We start from the raw sequence: 17,552 nt of genomic DNA on the forward strand, positions 1-17,552 counted from the left end.
ACAATATAACCAGCATATTTGTAGCTCATAGCACTTGGCTGAAGACTAAATCACAAGAACGTATACGAAGTCGAATCTGAACATATAAACTCAACACCCCATCCACAAGGCTCCAGGCCCTATTAACCCCAGATCGTAGCATACAATCATCTCGATCATGAATAACCACGATGGAATTATCTCATAACTTCGACAATGAGGACACACGGGCCCCAACTAGTTCGACAACAGTGGGAGCCCTGGTCTGGTATGAGTCGTATGGGAGGAAGATGGCGGTGATGGCGTGTGATCCGGCTTAGTGCTGGAAGGGTAGTTAGTACACCTTTCCCTCCAGGACCACATCATGTAATGGTGATTATAAGACACGGGGTGTGCAATCAATAACATACCTTGCAGCTAGCGCAAGAGCAGGAGTTGCACTCTCCGGAGCAGCAGTTGCAGGTGCAAGGAGACATGATGAATATAGGTGCAGGTAAAGAACCTTGAAAAAGTTGGAGAGTAGTGTTTGAGTTGGATATAACTGGCTTGGATAGAGAAAGAAAAAAGTCCAAGGGAAGGATATGAGGCCAACTTTATACCTCTAAACCCCACGACTACTACTTCCCGATCAATAATAGCGCGGCGGATAATCCTATTTTCTTCCCTATCATGCACCTCCATCCAATCTAAGATGCAGTATCTCGTTGCGGCGCCCCGTTCTCACCCCATCGTATCGCGTGGTCGAGTCAAATGAGCCCAGTCCTGCATCCTCGGCCCCCCATTCCGCCTGCCACCTATCATGGCTTTCAGCCTATTCTCACGCGCTATGCGCTGTACTATAGCCAGATTGCTCTACCCGCTCGCCAATAGAGCGGAGCCTGTCGGGTTCTATGATGCAAACTTCTAAAGTCTGGAGCCCCTCTCGGGCAAATATGGCGCAAAGACCGGTGAAAGAGTTATGTCCCCGATCTATTTTCTTACGAAGTCAAATTATTATCTCGGTGTTTGCTCGGTACTGTGGTAAGGACATCATCAGGTTACTCTGGTATGAACGGAGTAGACAGTGCTCGGGCCGGGTTTCTGAGAATGATAGGGTTCGTCTATTGGCTTAGAACTAAGGATTTAGCAGGGTTCATTTTTGTGGAGCAATAGCATGCGTTGTTTACAGTTTGCTAGATATGGTCATCTTTGCCTATATTATATGTAGTATGTTTGAATCTCGACTGGCTCGGATAATTCATTGATCATATGATAATGCTATATGAAGTGCTATTATGTGAATATATAGTATATAAAACATCACATATAGGACAGCACATACCAAGATTGTAACCTTATGTGTTAATTAAAATCAAGACCATCATCATGCCACGATGACGGCCACGTCTCGGGTACGACGTAGATCTGCATGCTTTATTAGATCCACTTCGGGACGGGCCTCTCTTATTATCTCATGGATACAGTCATTCTATGTGTAAACAAGCGTACAAGAGTACTGTAACCACTAGAACAAACTTGGGCTAACGTCGTATTGAAAGGAAATATGGAGAATCAGGGCCAAGTTGAAATTTCCGGCGCCTGCAGCGGTTTCAGGGTTTACTCTCGTTGTGGCAGCCTATTAGACGATATTTGCAGGGTTGAGGACCTTGGAGGAGGGGTGATATCCGACCTAATTGGTAGCCTTTGATTACCTGAGAAACATGTTCATGTCCCAGTGGAGTCTTGCCAAGTTGTTTCGGCTGTCCTGTTTTTTGGGGTATTTGCCTATGTTGTACTAAAAGAGTATGACGGGCGAGACGCTCTAGTGATTGCACCTGCATTGTGGGGTTATATTAGCTTCCAAAGTCAGTTCGAGGCGTTTGATCGTCCATGGATGCCCCATGGCCCCTACTTAATGAACTTGTTATTTTAAAAGAGACTGTTTATGTTACAACATATATACTGAGAGGTGGGACCTCGGGATCTGATAACACGGGCTTGAAATGCATATCACTTTTGCACGTACGCGGCATAGAAATGTATATTACCTACATTGTGCGCTTGGGCCTCATTCTATACGGGCACAGACTCCTTGAGATCTTGAGTGCCAAAATCAAGCCAGCAAGACACCTAGAAGTGGAGAAGCTGCATGTTGGAAGCTGGCAGAGCATATCACAGACCTCTCCGAAGTGCATCATGCATAATTATGATTGGCTCCGATCCAATCCTACTCTTCTTGGACTCGTGCATCGAGTCCCGCTTTTTTATCTTTTCTTGCATCCAACTCATGTACCAGGTGTTGGGGTCTACTTTGTAGAAATGTTTGATGTTGGAAGTGAAAATGACGCATCGGCAAAACATAGCCGCAGAATCCGTACTTGGAAGGTCCGAAGGGTATTTCCCCTTCTGTCCGTGACGACGAGACGATCAGTGGACTGGTTGGGTTGGGAAGGATGCCTGATATTGGATCGAACGAGATTCTCGGTGAATCGCCCGCTCCGTCCTCTCTCAGGGTGTGTCTACTTCTCGGATTGTGTGTATGTTGTATGCATTAATATGAGTTTAATCTGAAAGGTGTCCCGAGGTACTCTGTAGGTGCCAAATATGTACGTTGTAGCTATATGTTAGGTGTCTAGAGGCTGTTCGGGTATGTACATATGTCGGGCAGGCCGTTAAGCTCCCAAGGTTGACACATACCGATCTGAAAGACCCAAATTTCAGATCTGATGCCCACAAGGTACCTGGTCTAAAAAGAATAAGAGTGGTCGAGGAACCGCATGTCATTCACTATGGTGAGCCCTCCAGGGCTCCTACATATTTCCTGACATGACGTGCAGGCCCGAGGGACACAACCGAGCGTTGTCCGACTCAAATATTCTCCGTCTCACTGCATGCCTGATATCTCTTGATAGGTTCAAATCAAATCATCATGAAAGCCAATATGGGTGGTTTATTTCTTCTAAACAGATTGAAGGGTCGGGTCAGCCAGCCATCATCGAAGGAAGGAATATATCGCTTACAGGGCAGTTGCAAGAACCGGCAGGGCACTGGCAAGAGGAGCCGCAGCTGCATCCGTGATCGCCTATCATAGTGGTCAGCATTGAAAGAAATGAGTGAAATACGATAAAGGACAACCCCGCTATGACCCCGCCATTTCGGAAAGCCAGGACGAAGTACGATTGTTCAAGGCCGTGAGGTCACATATAATAGGGAAAATAAAAGTGCTTACTCATTTTGTATGGAGTGGTAAAAACTTGTGAAGCTTTTGGAATCGTGTTGGTTGTAAAAGGCGAGGTGGGGGGAAGAGAGAAGAGGGATGGGCGGGGGGACTTTATATACTCGTGACTTTCCGGGAATACATGTCGAGTCTGAGGGTCTTGAGTGAATTCTCATTGCTTACATCTTCCACGTTACACTTTCCAAGGTTGTGAGCATATTTCTGCAATCTCCCCACGTACAAACGCCAACACATTGTTTCTGAGAGCTGCGTTAGCGATCTCGAAATTATTCCGTGAAGTCAAAACATGACTACTTCTATCGCTTGCATATGCGGAAGCGTAGCTTTATCTATCCAGTTGGACTCTGTTACCGACCAATCCAAACTCCAATTATGCCATTGCAACAGCTGTCGGATGGTGACTGGGCAGTTGTCTTCGTCGTATTATCTTCTCCAAGATGAACCACCGAATCTAGATGGGCTCCAGGAATACCAACAGTCCAACCATGTTAGCCGTTTTTTCTGTAAGACATGCGGTGCCCACGTCTTTGCTCGCTTGCAGCCTGCGGGGCAGTTTTTAGTTGCCTCGGGTTTGTTGGCAGCAAAGGATGTTCTCTCGGTCCGAGCGGTTGAGCACTGGCAAATCGGCGATACCGGTGACGGTGGAATCAGCGCACTGCTCCCTGGAACGGAGTCCACTGTCACAGGTTGCAGATTACATACTTCATCCAGCATTGAGAGCCCTACCCAAGCAGTAACACCGGTGGAATATACATCAACAAGCCAGCATTTGCAGGCACGTTGCCTCTGCGGAGGGCTTAAGTTTTATATCACCAAGCCCGATAGGTCGTCCTCACAAGCATCCTCGCCATGGCCTGATCTACTAGTTCCATACTACTCCGGGCCTGGAGCGAATCCTGATGATATCAAATGGTGGTTGCGAGATGGTGATAGAAAATATATTGCAGGAACCTGTGTCTGCAATAGCTGCCGATTAAGCAGTGGATTTCCAATTCAAACCTGGGCATTTGTGCCCAAATCCAACATCTTTAATGCAGATGGGTCACCACTTGCGTTTGGTACAGGGACCATGCGGCAACATAGGAGTTCACCAGGGGTATACAGAGAATTCTGCGGTTGCTGTGGAGCTACTGCCTTTTGGCATTGCGATGAACGACCTCTGCTAATTGATGTGAGCGTGGGCTTGCTCCGGGCAAATGGTGCTAGAGCTGAGGACTGGTTGGAATGGGTAACAAGCCGTATCAGCTTCGCCGAGATGGCGGTGCAACATGATTTGATTCATAGTCTAGAGGAGGGCCTCAAGATACATTCAAAGCAAAGCTAGCAGTCGACATCTGAAGAATAATCTATGTCATCTCATATAGAACAGTACTCCAGACACGTGCACCTTCCAAGTACATTAACTGCACGGGGAAGCGCGACCACAGGAAAGTGCGACCATGTCCGTCACCGCCTTCCCTAACTTTTTTTCGGGCAATCTTTTTTTTCGCGACTGATCGAAGCTTCTTGATCATCTCTCGTCTACGCGTTTGCATTTTTGCTGCTTAACAGCAGGTGCTTGAAGTGCCCACAATGCCTCCATCTGCTCCATTCCAGTTCAGAGGAAGCTCCAACTATCGTGGCTCGCGTCCTAATCCGCGACACGAGTTCACTTTCCGGTACCAAAAACCCGCGACCTCGGACCGACCGTTATTGTCATCGAAGAGGGAAAGCACACCCGAGCGACTTCAGGGCGACACTGAGACTAAATCTGAACTCAAATTCGCTGCGCTTTCTACTTTGAGCGACAGTGAAGAGGCAGAAATGGAAATGTCTGATGATTCCAACACTGAGCGACCACGCAAGAAACGCGCGCTAGGCCTTGACGGGCCTCAAGACGTTGTTCCAGCTTCAGTTCCGAAATGGTCGAATCCCGATCCGTACACTGCGCTACCTCCTCCGGCGGAAACTACAAACAAAAGGGTCGATGTTGTCAAGCTGATTCGCAAGGCGAGACTTGAGACTGCTCCAAAGACGGACGAAATGGACGCGGTCAAACAAAACTCAGACTTCATTTCTCTCGGCATGGACTTAGAACCAGAAATTCCTCAGAGCAACGCCCCCGATAATGCCCCCAAAGGACCAAAGGCCCAGGAAGTTCTGGATCCCGCCATTAAGAGTCGAAAGCGAACCCGCGACGATGAGATCAAAGGGTACTCCCGAAAGACCGGAAAGCCTGCCAGCAGATTCAACCAAGATGGTTCTGTTATTGATCAATGGGAACCACTTTCCCCAGAGACAGGCACGCCTTGGTTCGAGGGTACCCCAACTGCCTTGCACATAGGAACCCAGTCAGTATTATCCTTCGTGGTCTTTCTGATTTCTCACTAACATTCAAACTAGACTGCACAATGAGATCCTCAGCTTCTATCATTGGGCCAAGCCACAGGAATTCGAACATATCGTCCGTGCAGATCTTGTCAATCGGTTGGAGACTGCCTTCCAACAACGATATCGTAACGTTTCAATCCGGGCCTTTGGTTCTTTTGCCTCGGGTCTTTATCTACCCACGGCTGACATTGATTTGGTGCTGCTTTCTAACACATTTGTGCGCACGGGAGTTCGAACATTTGGAGAAAGGAAGGGCCAAATCTACTCGTTTTCGGCTTTCCTCAAGAGCACAAATCTTGCTGTTCCTAACTCGATCGAATGCATTGCCGGGGCCCGGGTACCGATTCTCAAATACGTGGACAAGCTGACTGGATTGCGTGTGGATTTGTCTTTCGACAATGACAGTGGCTTGATCGCCAACGACACATTCCAGAAATGGAAAACCCAGTATCCGATGATGCCGGTTATTCTAGCCGTGATTAAGCAGTTCTTGTTGATCCGCGGCCTTAACGAAGTTCCAACTGGTGGACTAGGAGGGTTCTCTATCACTTGCTTGGTCACAAGTATTCTCCAGCATATGCCTCAGGGCCATTTGCAGCCAAATCTCGCAACAGTCCTGTTAGACTTTTTGAATTTCTACGGGAAACAATTTTGCTATGATAGGCTGGCAATCCGGATGGACCCTCCGGGCTATTTCAACAAGGTAAGTGGATATTGGGTTGCATTTTGTTAAGTAGTCAGCTGATCAAACAGGGCTATCATTTCGGCAATCCCGATCGTCTCACAATCGAAGATCCCAATAACCGAGACAACGATATCTCAGGCGGGACGAAGGAAATTGGTTTGATCTTCCGAGCCTTTTCTAATGCGCACACTGCCCTGAGGAATCGCATGGAATATCTCACACTAATCCAAGGATCGAATAAGAGCATTCTCGAAACCATCATTGCAGCGAACTTTGATGAATATATCGAGCAACGCTTTCAGCTCCGTCGGGTGTTCATGACAGAAGAGAGGTTTGCTCGTTACAGGGAGGCTCCGCCTCCGCCTCCACCGCTGGAATCCCTTCCTGTTAATGAAGCACCTTCTCCCCCTCGTTCTGACGGACCCGGCTCTCCCATGCCAGAGGCCCCATCTCACAAGCGTGTCAAAAAGGCCATAGGAAAGTCGAAGGGCACGAAATCGGAGCCAGAGGATGTCTCTTCTGATGAAGCGCCCGGATCCGAAGCGAAGTCCGCCAAGACTCGCAAGGGTGAGACAAGACGTCAGATATGTCAGGAGCGTGCTGCCAGGCTCAAGCGCCTGAGACCCGACCTCACGAACCTCCCCAACACTCTCAGCCTTCGCCAAGCTCGCCGCCATGCAGGTTACGAGACCGATGAGCAGATGAATGCGGACTTGGATCGCAGAGAGCAGAAAATTTTGGCCTCGGCATAAATTTGAGTCTCCATTTCCACGCCCGTAACGACTTTCTTTTGGTTTCCATTTCTATGCTTTATTTTGTATGATGATACCCCTTACTTCGAATGGTTTGGTGATTTGCACGGGGAAGAAAGGAGGGATTTGTGCAATGACGGTATGGTGGGGGTTGGTGATTCTTCACGTGTGCTTCGGCAAAACTGTGTGCTTCTACTGCTCTCGATGGCGAGAAGCGCAGCAAATGACTGGTGGAAAATCGAGAACGAGCATTCTTCGTTGAGCTTGAGACGAAAAAAGTAACTTACTATTTAGGATTCTCTCCCGGATTTCGACTTGGCCAGGATTTGTTGACTTGTCCCTCGGTTACGATTGATCAGTGCTGTCTAAATGTTGAAGCTAGTCTTCTATCTTATTTGATTGAGAGCTGGTTCCAATATGGATAAGCCGCAACAATCTTGAACCCTGGATGATCTTGTTTTCACCTTCTGTTCGAATCGATCCGGCGTCTCAACGTCTAATACCTTCTCGGTTCTCCTAAACGAGCACCTAGTTCTTACAGTTCTTTGGTCCCTACGTGGGACGCTGTTAGTGATTTCAATGGAACCCCCGATGATCATGGATTCGCGCCCAACGTGGATCTATGTTTGTTGGCGTTTATCTTTCTTGTTTTTCTCTTTTCCCGCTCCTTCCCATGCCTCCCTTCTCACCCAGAGAGCGCTATATGCGACATCTAGGAGAGGATTAGGATATCAGAAGCTACTGTGGGCGGGCTTGGGACTATCCACACTCCGAACTTGCCTTTCCCAAGGCAAGCAGGCCCATCTCCACGTGTTACTGGATTCCTTCTAGGTTCCTGCGCAACTCTGGTCTAACCCAAACCCATTAAAATATATATAGGAGACACGAGAAAACTTTGGGAGATGCAAAGGCTATGTGTCTCGATACATTCATAAAAGGCTATCTTGTATTCTATGCAAGCTGCTTTTCCACATCTGACGGTGGTGTCAGCATGGGATCCTCCTTGATAGTAGTATCAGATATAGAGAGATGAGGTTTCCGTCCGGTTCTCTCCTCGGCCTCGATCCTCTGCAAAGCAGCAACATGCTCCTCAGAGAACGAATTCACAAAGTCTGGTGACGGGCTGGCCCAGACATAATCAACCCACTCTGTACCTAAGATGCCCCGAATTTCTCGTGCCAATTCCAAGATATGAACTCCGCGCGCATGAGACCAGGCACGGTCTGTGATAAGGCCCTCCTGGGGCGTGAGGATATTCGACGCCGTGGGAACATCACCCATCGGAACATCGAGGCTTGGAGTGGACGGTCCAGCCGACTTTAACTTAGTATCGAAATACGAAGCATCGTCGTCCTCATTCCAATTCTCCAATCCATCAACGATGCTGTGCCACACGCGCAAAGTCTCATCCAGCTCAGCGATATTACTAACGCCCATAACGCTGACACCCAACCTCCTCCCCGTTCCCATATTAGCCACAGACAAGAACCCAGGATCAGCATCCGCTGCACGAGCAAGCGGCGCGCCGAGACCGCCAGCTCGTGCACCAACACGCAGCCACGCCTCCAGCGCAAACCGAATCGCAACAACCTCAAGCTTCTCTCCATGTCGCGAAGCACACTCCGAAGCACCACGAATAGCACTCCGAAGGGCATTCGGGGCAGGATGGAAATCGCCCATCGAGCCAATCGGCACGCCATCACGACGAAGCAATCCCATGCCTAGCGGGGATGCGTTAGGAACAACATCAACACCCGCGGCAATCAGCCTGGGCAGAGCGTGCGAGTGCAGGCGCGTATTCTGCAATGTAAAGTTCGCATACGACATAACGATATCGAGCGGCTCGCCCGTCTCACGGAGGATCGTCTCCGCAAGCTCGCTGAGCACGTCGACAGGGTATCCCGAGATACCGACGTAGCGTAGCACGCCCTCTTCATCGCGAAGACGGCGCAGCTCCCGCACTGCCGTGACGACTTCCTCTGCCGTCACGAACTCCACGTCGTGGCAGTACACTACGTCCAGGTAATCTGTGTGTAGGCGTTGCAGACTGCGCTGCACGCTGTGTCTGATCCATCGTGGCGAGTAGTCGAATGAGGAGCCGGCTATGCGCCCGACTTTCGTGAGGATGTGGTATGTTTCCCGTGGGTAGTTGGTTTGCACGGTTTCTGTTGCGAGGGCGCGGCCGAGGAGTTCTTCTGCGGGGCCGTAGTAGGGGGATGTGTCGAAGGCGCGGATGCCGCGTGATAGTGCGCGCTGTACGAGTTCTGTTGTTGGGAGGGCGTATGGGTCGGCGTTATATTGGGAGTTGAAGGTTGCGGTGCCCATTATCAGCGGTGGTAGGGCCGCGGAGAGCGGGGTGGAGGGGCGCATGGTGTTTGTGATGTTGATATTTTCAACGATGAAGAGTTGGCTATGTATATGTGGGTATCTTTTGAAGAGTTAGGTAAATTCTTTTCTCGAATGGTAAGTGCAGCGCCTATAATTTCTCCGAAAAAAATAAAACAGAAACCCCCCGGGCTCCGCTTCGGATTGCGCCATGGCGGGGGATTACGCCCAGATCGGGACATGTGGCCACAATCCGATCTGATTTGTGTTACATTTTTTTTTCTTTTGAGTTAGTTGAGTTAGTTGAGTGGTTCGAATGGCTTGATAGTACCTTGGATGTATAGAGACGTGAAGATGTTCCTAGTAAGGCGGCGGTGGCAAAAAAAGAAAAAGTCGGAGATTCCGACTACGAGGTGTATGTTTACATGTGCGAAGAACACCAAGTCTAGATCGGACATTACACAAGTTAATGCAAGTATATAGCTATTGTACATGAATCCTTTCCGGGTGAGAGTGGAGAAGGGGGTCAAACGCGGCGCATCACAGATGATATACACAACCGAAAGGTCGATGAGAAGGTCGGAGATGGGAGGCAACACTTCCACTTCCGACCAGAGATGATGCCAGAGAAGGATTCTCAAGGTCCATCTAAAAATATCAGAGAGAAAGACCCCAATCTAGAAAATCAAGGCGTCTTTCTCCAACAACCCAAACGCCATGCTATGCCAAAACAAGAAAGACGAGCAGATCGAAAACAAAGAAGCCGGCTGGAGTCGAGGGCTTCTGTCGCAGGAAGCGTAGATGTGCTCGAAGGAAAACCGGAGACCTGGAAAACCGGAGAACCGCACTTATTGTGTTCATTTATCCTTGTAGACCTTAGGGTTCCAGCCTTCCTTCAATTCCTTGTCGTGCGCAGCTTTGCGCTCCATCGCACGAAACTCCATTTCCAGGCGCTCGCGGGCACGCAGAATCTTGCTTTGCAGGTAGAAACTGCCGCCAGTTTCGGGGTTGTTCATGTCAAACATTTTCTTGAATCGGGCCATGACGTGTTCGAGGTCATGTTCGCCAGAGGCCGGGGGCTTGACGTTCAGGATTTTGCAGGCTTCATCGATGGTTACGCTCGAGGTAGATGTGGACTTTCCGGCTGCCTTTTGCTGGCCAGCGTATTTGCCGGACGCCTGGGCTTGCTTGTAGGCTTCGGCGAAGGCGCGGCCGAAGACCCGGGCTCCGGTCACGACGACTTGAGAGACGATGCGGTGAGCCTAGCAGATTATTAGTTTTAATTATTGGAATGTGAAGAACAAATAAATGAGTAGACATACCATTGAGAAAGTGCCGTAGAGGAGGTCACGATGTTATACGTTGAAGGAAGAAGGAAGAGAAGGGGAAAATTTCGGCTGCGGGTTTTAGCGTCGGGAGCTTCAGGCATATAGTATAGAGAACAGTAGTATAGTATAGTAGTATAGTTAACAAGGTATTTTATTTTGAAATTAAAGAGAGTACTTGAGTTCTTCATAATAAAACATTCATCTTTCATGTAAATAAATTCTATCTAAAAAAAAACAACTAAAAAAAAAAACAAGAATATCAAAACTCCCATATACCGAGAGTCACATGTCACATGTCCACAACTTGATCTCCCCGCAGATCTTCTTGAACCGAAACATAACGAACGATATAAAATCTTCATCTCTCATCCCAGGGGATGAGTTGACTGTCTCTCCATGACATGTCCGTAATTGGATGGCCGCTTTAGGTATGGTGTTTGATGATCTCCTTAACAACATCGCTGATAGAAGACAGACAACCTTCCGTGGATAGACTCCATGGCTCCTTCAACGAACGCACAAGATCAGGGCCAGTCGGATTCTCAGCCGCCGACGGTCGCTGCTTTCTCTCCGACGACGATTACCGGCTCGGCACTGACCTCGCGCCAGCGCTCCAGCGTCGTCGTGCATCGCAAATCACCTCTCCTAGTGGCCACACCACCGGCTATCACTCGGGCCCTGGCCTACTCGCACCCGTTCCTACTTCCTTTAAACAAATTCGCAGGTCTCCTAACATGGACGTCTGGAGACCCATGGCAGAGCTTTCTGCTGGTGGCTACCTTTTGGACCATCGTCCTATATAGTGATGCCATCATCCTTTGGGCAGGACCGATCCTAGTTGTGGTCGCATTGATCCTCGGCATGTATGGACGTCGTTACTCGCCCCTCTCATCAACTACATCAACAGGCGAAAAGCACAAGACCAAAGTTGCCCCGGACAGCTCACTGCGTCATCAAAAGAGTCTTGATGAAATTGTCGAGACCCTTCGCATCTTCACAACCAGATGCAATATCCTCCTAGAGCCTCTACTCGACCTGACCGACTTCCTATCCACACAGCGCACTCCTACATCGGCGACTACAAAACCCGCCCTGACGGCTCTGTTCATCCGCATCCTCTTAGTCACTCCTCTCTGGATCGGGTTGACTCTACCTCCGTTCTACATACTCACAACACGCCGTGTCGTCATGGTCGTCGGCACTATCATTTTGACTTACCATTCCCGGCCCGCCAGAGTCTCGCGTGTTATTCTGTGGCGATCCCGAGCCGTGCGTCGGCTTTGCGCCGCAACCACAGGTCTCTCCGTCGCTGATACCACGAACAGCCCACAAAAGGCCCCGGCACAAGCCCAGGGCCAAAAGCAAGGCTTAAACATTTCAACTCGGCGCCGCGGAAACAACGCAGGTGTACGATTCACGTTTGTTGTCTATGAGAATCAGCGCCGCTGGCTAGGTATCGGGTGGACTTACTCGTTGTTCCCGGCAGAACGTCCTCCTTGGACAGACGAGCATATGAACGCAGTGAATCCCAAAGACTCCTTTGAGTTACCAGATGTTCAAACAGGAGATGCCAAATGGCGCTGGGTAGAAGGAAGCGAGTGGCGCATCGAAGGAGCGGACAACTTCAATGGAAAGTCGGACTCGAAGGGGTCAACCGGCGAAGGATGGATATACTATGATAACAAGGTTGGTGCTTTCTCTCCGTCGGTTTCATTGTATTATTTTCTAACAGACCTCTAGTGGAATGACGGTCGTCGCGGTCAAGACGGATGGGATCGTTATACCCGGCGACGCAAATGGTATCGTGACGCTGAATTAGCGGAGCTCTCACCTCCCGGCACTCAGAATGTATCTGAAGAAACTATTTCCGGGCTCACGCAGGCCTTGGAAAGGGAAAAAGAACGAGAGAACAACGATGACGCTGACACTCAAAGCATCGCGCCATCCACCTCCTCCAAGTCCCATCGTCGGCGCTGGTTCAGTGGTAACAAGGATAAAGACCAGACCTCCCCTGGCGGGCCGTCCGCTGACAGCGGGCGTGCCACGGGCTCAAATGCCTCTGGCGCAGCCGATAGAGCAGACCCAACGCGACCCATCAGTATCAAGAATTCCCGCAGACCGTCTCATACCCGCGAAGGAAGCGTGGCAACTAGTGACAGCGCCAGCTTGCGCGAGAAAGAGATAGCGAACTCGCAAGATCATCTCGACCGGTGGTCAACTCGGGCTGCAGGTGGAACAGAAAGGGCGGAAAGGGAATGGGGGCTTAGCGATGAGGTTAATATGGGGCTGAGTTGAGCGTGCGTTACTCATGTATGCAATCAACGAATCCCGCGACTTGCTACCTAAGGTAGGGGCTTATACATCCTTATTATTTGTAGTGTACAAAGACCTGTGAATTTTCTTTTCTGGTTAGTTTTGCATACCCTTCAATGCTCTCAATATACATCTTGTAACATTTCAAAAGCGGACTTGGTCTACTATATAGAATCCCCGGGCATAGAAGGGACATGTCAAGATAGACGAGTCAGTTGGGCCTTCGAAGGTTGGTCAATAGTATTAACTTCAAGACTTCTATAGCTAGATCAACAATTCTTCGGTTTTAAGTAGAACCTAAAGAGAAGGCGTAAGTCATATATGAACCGATAGAGAGAGTTATAAACCAGAATCTTACATTTTCAATGTAACGAACGCCCACCACGATGCCATCCTTATCCATGACACTCCCCGATGCCCCAAAGACATTGTCCTCGCTTCCTTCATCAAGACAGCACAAACAAGCAAGAACCAGTTTAGTATATCGATCTCCAACTAAGCTTGGAAGTCGATCCTCAGCTATAGCCACCAGTTCCTCTTTAGTAGCAAAACCACCTCGGCGAGAATCCTTGTCCAAAATTGCGCCTTGTATATTCAACTCGGACCATGGACATGGCTGGCTTCTATCCGCGTCCCACTGTATAAAGGAATGCCAAAGCCCAATCTCGAGTAGACAAACCCCAAGACTGTAAATGTCATGTTGCATGATGTAGGCTTCTTCAGTCCATTGCCCTTGACGCACCGGGTGACGATATAAATTCTTCTGCCACTCCCGATCTCCCATTAAATCAGTCTGACCCTGTGCGTGTCGAATACGCTCAAATCCGATAAGGAAGGACGGTCCCATCTCGGTGATACCATCATCGAATATGAGAACTGTTTCTGGGCGGATTCCCTTGTGGACGAATCCTGTCGTGTGCACGAACATAACCGATCTCGCAAGCTGTTTAGAAAGTTGGATGCGTTTGGTCAAGGACACATTTCGTTTGCTCAATAGAAGGCTTCGCAAGGTCTTGGGATGTTTCAGCTCGTCCGGTATCTCTAAAATGAATTCGAATTGGGTGCTTCGGGAGTCTTGTGCGTTGGACTGGACTTCAACTGCCCCTACGCATTTGAGAAGACCAAATGAAGGTTCTACATGCATGAGCATGCGTGCTAGATCTCGAACGTGGCTTTTGATTGTCTGGAGATTCACGTTTGGTCCGTAGTTTGTTCGGTCTAGTAGGACTTGGCTTTCGTTGTAATGTGAGATACATGTATTCGTGTCTGGTATCCTTTCGCGGTCCTTGTCCACAGAGTCATTGGACTTGAAAATTGAGTCGGTAAACTCATTTCTCTGATCCGAGACGTCACGGATGGTGTTTCTCATTTGGATAAGTCTTGTCGATGAGGGGTTTCTCCCTTCTTCATTCTGGAGTTTCTCATCGATAGTTGAGGCAGAGAGAAGTGTGATCAAGTACCATGATGGATCGAACTTTCGCTGCCATCCTTCTAGATCTGCCACGATCCCCTTAAGGGCTCTGACTAAATACAGCGTTTTGGCTCTTTTGTAGAGCTTGTTTGTCAGGTGGCTATTATTACTCTTTTCGAGTATATTAAGAGCCCCGAAAATCTTGGTGTAGAGGCTCTGGACTGAGACCGCGTAATGGGCTTGCAAGGAGGGATGTAATGAAGAATCGGAGTTCCATAATCGCTTCAATACTTCAACCTGGACTTCTGTTTTGAGCCAAATACCCTCGATGATTAAGGCCATTTTCTCGATATCCTTGCCGAGGTTTTTTATTTCACGGCATAGCTTGACGAGTTCTTTGCCATATCTAAAAAAGCAAAAAGCAGAGATAGTTAGCATAGTTCATTTGACTTGAAAGATATCTTTACCCAACACAAAGATCTAATGTCCCAGCAGCAGCTAATACTAATGAAGTAGGTTCCATTTTCAAGCAGAAAAAGAATATTTGACGGCTTATGTGGCTTGGCGATGTCTTTTTGGCCGTTTCCTCTCTGACTTTTCTATTTATAACTGAAGTGGGAAGACAGTAATGCCTGCGATGCACAGCCCCTCACTGTAGCTTGGGGCTCATGCGGATCAACAATAGTCCATTTAACAAGACCTCGACATTGAACACAACCGAAATATTCAGTAGAATCATCAAGATGGACGGACTTGATGAGTCGCTCAAACTTGACGTGGAAAGTGTCAACGAGCATTATTTCCGTGAAACTGAAGTCCAAGAAGACCGTCGGGAAATCGTCTTTTGGGACCGAAAAATATCCCTAACATGTTCCCCTGCGAATAATGTGTTCCTCTATGAGTCACAGCAAAAGGACTTACGAGTGTTCAAGCACATTCGGAACACCATCAACTACCGAGAGCTCAGTGTGATGGAACGAGTGATGAAAGAAGTGAAGTATGTCTACCTGAAGACACCCCAGGGCCAAGATAGTAATATCATTACAGGCCACATCAAAAAGAGCTTTTTGTTGACTTTATTGGCTGGTTCCCTTCCGGGGACTATATATACCTCGTAATGGAGTACTGCCCTTACGGGGATATTTCTCGATATCCTAGTCCACTGTCTGAAGTGCAAGCGTGGTGTGTATGTAACCAGCTAGTAGAGGGCCTGTCTGTCCTTCACAAGCTGGGAATCACACATCGGGACATCAAGCCGGAGGTAATTTTTCCCTTGGCAAGTCAAGAGACTTGGTCTAATAAGCTCTAGAATGTTTTGGTCGTTGCTCAAAATCCGATTCGTGTGAAGATCGCCGATTTTGGAATTAGCAAGCTCTCGCAGAAAGGAATTACCCAGCCGCGGACTCAAGCCGGAACAGATGGCTATATGGCACCAGAATGCTTTGGAATAAACAACCGAACGAAAGAATCGAGCTACACACACGCTGTTGATATCTGGTCTCTAGGCTGTCTGGTCTACTACATCTTGACTAAGGAGCTTCCATTCAAGAGACGGAAAGATGAATTCACCTCATATATAATGATTCAGAGATACTGTGACGGTGCTCTCAGCTTCCCAGAAGAGGCTCTTACGAGACAACGAATTAGCCTCTCCGGTCGATATTTCATACAACGACTGTTGGCGCCAGTCGCTGAAAACAGACCAAAGGCCTCAGGGCAACTTATGTTGGATTGGGTAATTCCTGTTTCGCATATTACTTCCCAGGATTCAGAAACTACAGACTCGTCTGAATTCGGATCGTCTACCATTGACAGTGATACCGAGATAGCTCCTCAGACACAGCTTCTGTATAGCCAGCATGAGTTATTTGATTTCCCACCATTACCACTACCATCCCCACTCTATGCACAAGAATCAGTGCAGGGAATCAATAAAAGTGACATGGTATTCTTCGCTACCGTGCGCTTTACCAAACGCCAAACGCTGACTAGTTTGACTAGGACCTCCACTCTTCAGACCTTTGGCACCTCGTGAAGTCAGAAAAAGGAAACAAATCAAACATAAAGAAGCTTCGATCCCTGCTCAGGGCTAACGCAAGTGCAAACATTCATTTGAAAGGCTATACAGCTCTTCATATAGCCGCAGAACAAGGCCCAGCTGAATCGATTGAAACTCTTCTTGAATTCAAGGCAGACCCTAGAATCCGCACCGAGCCACGCCAAGAGACAGCCATTCATCTCGCTACCTGTCAAGGGGAATTTGACACGTTTTCCAAGAAACTACGACTGCTGTTACGGAAGGGTGCTGACATCGATGCCGAGAACTTTGAAGGAGACACATCATTGCACCTGGCAATTTGTAGGATTGGTACAGTTGATGCGGTCAAGATTTTACTTAAATCGGGAGCGTCTACGGAAGTGAAAGGACGACATGGACGGACTCCCCTTCAGTATGCAGTATTCCTCGGAAGAGAAGAGATTGCAACGGCTTTATTGCGTTACAAGGCCAATCCGAACTGCTTTGACAACGATGGCTTCACACCACTTCACCTTGCAATCAGATCCAACAGAATAAGCATCGAGTTCTTGAAGATGCTGATCGAAGCCGGAGTCAATATCAACCAGGAAGACGGGAATCATCATACACCGTTATATGAAGCGGTCACGCAAGGAAGACATGATGCAGTGCGTTTGTTGCTCGATCATGATGCTAAATGTAAGCCTCATCATCCGGAATTAGAGAGGCGCTTTGGTCAAGCAGGATTTTGGCAGAATTTCGTTCGCCTTCCTTGGGGCTCTCAATAGATGCCGTTAATATTATAGTGTCATGTCAGGTTGAAGTGAATATCCAGATTGAGATAGAAGAGGAATGAAAGCACAGATGTAGCTCGCTATAGAAGAGCATAATGACAGAAATCAGATCTCCAGAATCAACCCATCTCCCTATGCGGAGAATGCGTTTTCACTATTCAAAGTGATCCCACCACCACTGTACTCATGTTCCTCAAATGGCACAAGCTCAATCTGCCTTCTAAGTACATAGCGTCCGAATAGATATGGGAGATGAACATAAACCCGGTAAGATATGAGACCATGGGGAAAAGGCTCCAAAGCAGATCCAATGGATTCTAAGGGGACTTTCCTGGTCTCCTTGACGAAGAGGTAGGCTATT

At 48.4% G+C, this 17,552-nt stretch overlaps 6 protein-coding genes across 6 annotated transcripts; 3 read left to right on the forward strand and 3 right to left on the reverse strand.

Annotated features, from left to right (window-relative positions):
* Nucleotides 1–4,768: 4,768 nt before the first annotated feature.
* Nucleotides 4,769–7,003, forward strand: PGRI_014980 (putative topoisomerase family protein TRF4; the record flags this gene model as incomplete). The annotated part of the gene is made up of 3 exons (XM_040789211.1): nt 4,769–5,526; nt 5,579–6,269; nt 6,320–7,003. The coding sequence occupies 3 exons, from the start codon at nt 4,769–4,771 to the stop codon at nt 7,001–7,003; spliced, it is 2,133 nt and encodes a 710-aa protein (XP_040646164.1).
* A 951-nt stretch (nt 7,004–7,954) lies between these two features.
* On the reverse strand, nt 7,955–9,373 carry PGRI_014990 (D-arabinose 1-dehydrogenase (NAD(P)(+)) ARA2; the record flags this gene model as incomplete). The annotated part of the gene is made up of 1 exon (XM_040789212.1): nt 7,955–9,373. The coding sequence occupies one exon, from the start codon at nt 9,371–9,373 to the stop codon at nt 7,955–7,957; it is 1,419 nt and encodes a 472-aa protein (XP_040646165.1).
* Nucleotides 9,374–10,185: 812 nt separating this feature from the next.
* PGRI_015000 (import motor complex subunit PAM16) lies at nt 10,186–10,653 on the reverse strand (the record flags this gene model as incomplete). Its single annotated transcript, XM_040789213.1, has 2 exons — nt 10,186–10,590; nt 10,651–10,653. The coding sequence occupies 2 exons, from the start codon at nt 10,651–10,653 to the stop codon at nt 10,186–10,188; spliced, it is 408 nt and encodes a 135-aa protein (XP_040646166.1).
* Nucleotides 10,654–11,154: 501 nt separating this feature from the next.
* PGRI_015010 (PEX28-32 family peroxisomal membrane protein) lies at nt 11,155–12,951 on the forward strand (the record flags this gene model as incomplete). The annotated part of the gene is made up of 2 exons (XM_040789214.1): nt 11,155–12,342; nt 12,397–12,951. The coding sequence occupies 2 exons, from the start codon at nt 11,155–11,157 to the stop codon at nt 12,949–12,951; spliced, it is 1,743 nt and encodes a 580-aa protein (XP_040646167.1).
* A 282-nt stretch (nt 12,952–13,233) lies between these two features.
* PGRI_015020 (uncharacterized protein) lies at nt 13,234–14,903 on the reverse strand (the record flags this gene model as incomplete). The annotated part of the gene is made up of 3 exons (XM_040789215.1): nt 13,234–13,266; nt 13,328–14,786; nt 14,848–14,903. The coding sequence occupies 3 exons, from the start codon at nt 14,901–14,903 to the stop codon at nt 13,234–13,236; spliced, it is 1,548 nt and encodes a 515-aa protein (XP_040646168.1).
* Nucleotides 14,904–15,123: 220 nt separating this feature from the next.
* On the forward strand, nt 15,124–17,185 carry PGRI_015030 (ankyrin repeat and protein kinase domain-containing protein; the record flags this gene model as incomplete). The annotated part of the gene is made up of 4 exons (XM_040789216.1): nt 15,124–15,412; nt 15,586–15,641; nt 15,690–16,325; nt 16,382–17,185. The coding sequence occupies 4 exons, from the start codon at nt 15,124–15,126 to the stop codon at nt 17,183–17,185; spliced, it is 1,785 nt and encodes a 594-aa protein (XP_040646169.1).
* Between the last annotated feature and the right edge of the window lie 367 nt (nt 17,186–17,552).

This window comes from Penicillium griseofulvum (assembly GCF_001561935.1).
Source record: "Penicillium griseofulvum strain PG3 chromosome Unknown contig_80, whole genome shotgun sequence".
Lineage (NCBI taxonomy): Eukaryota > Fungi > Ascomycota > Eurotiomycetes > Eurotiales > Aspergillaceae > Penicillium > Penicillium griseofulvum.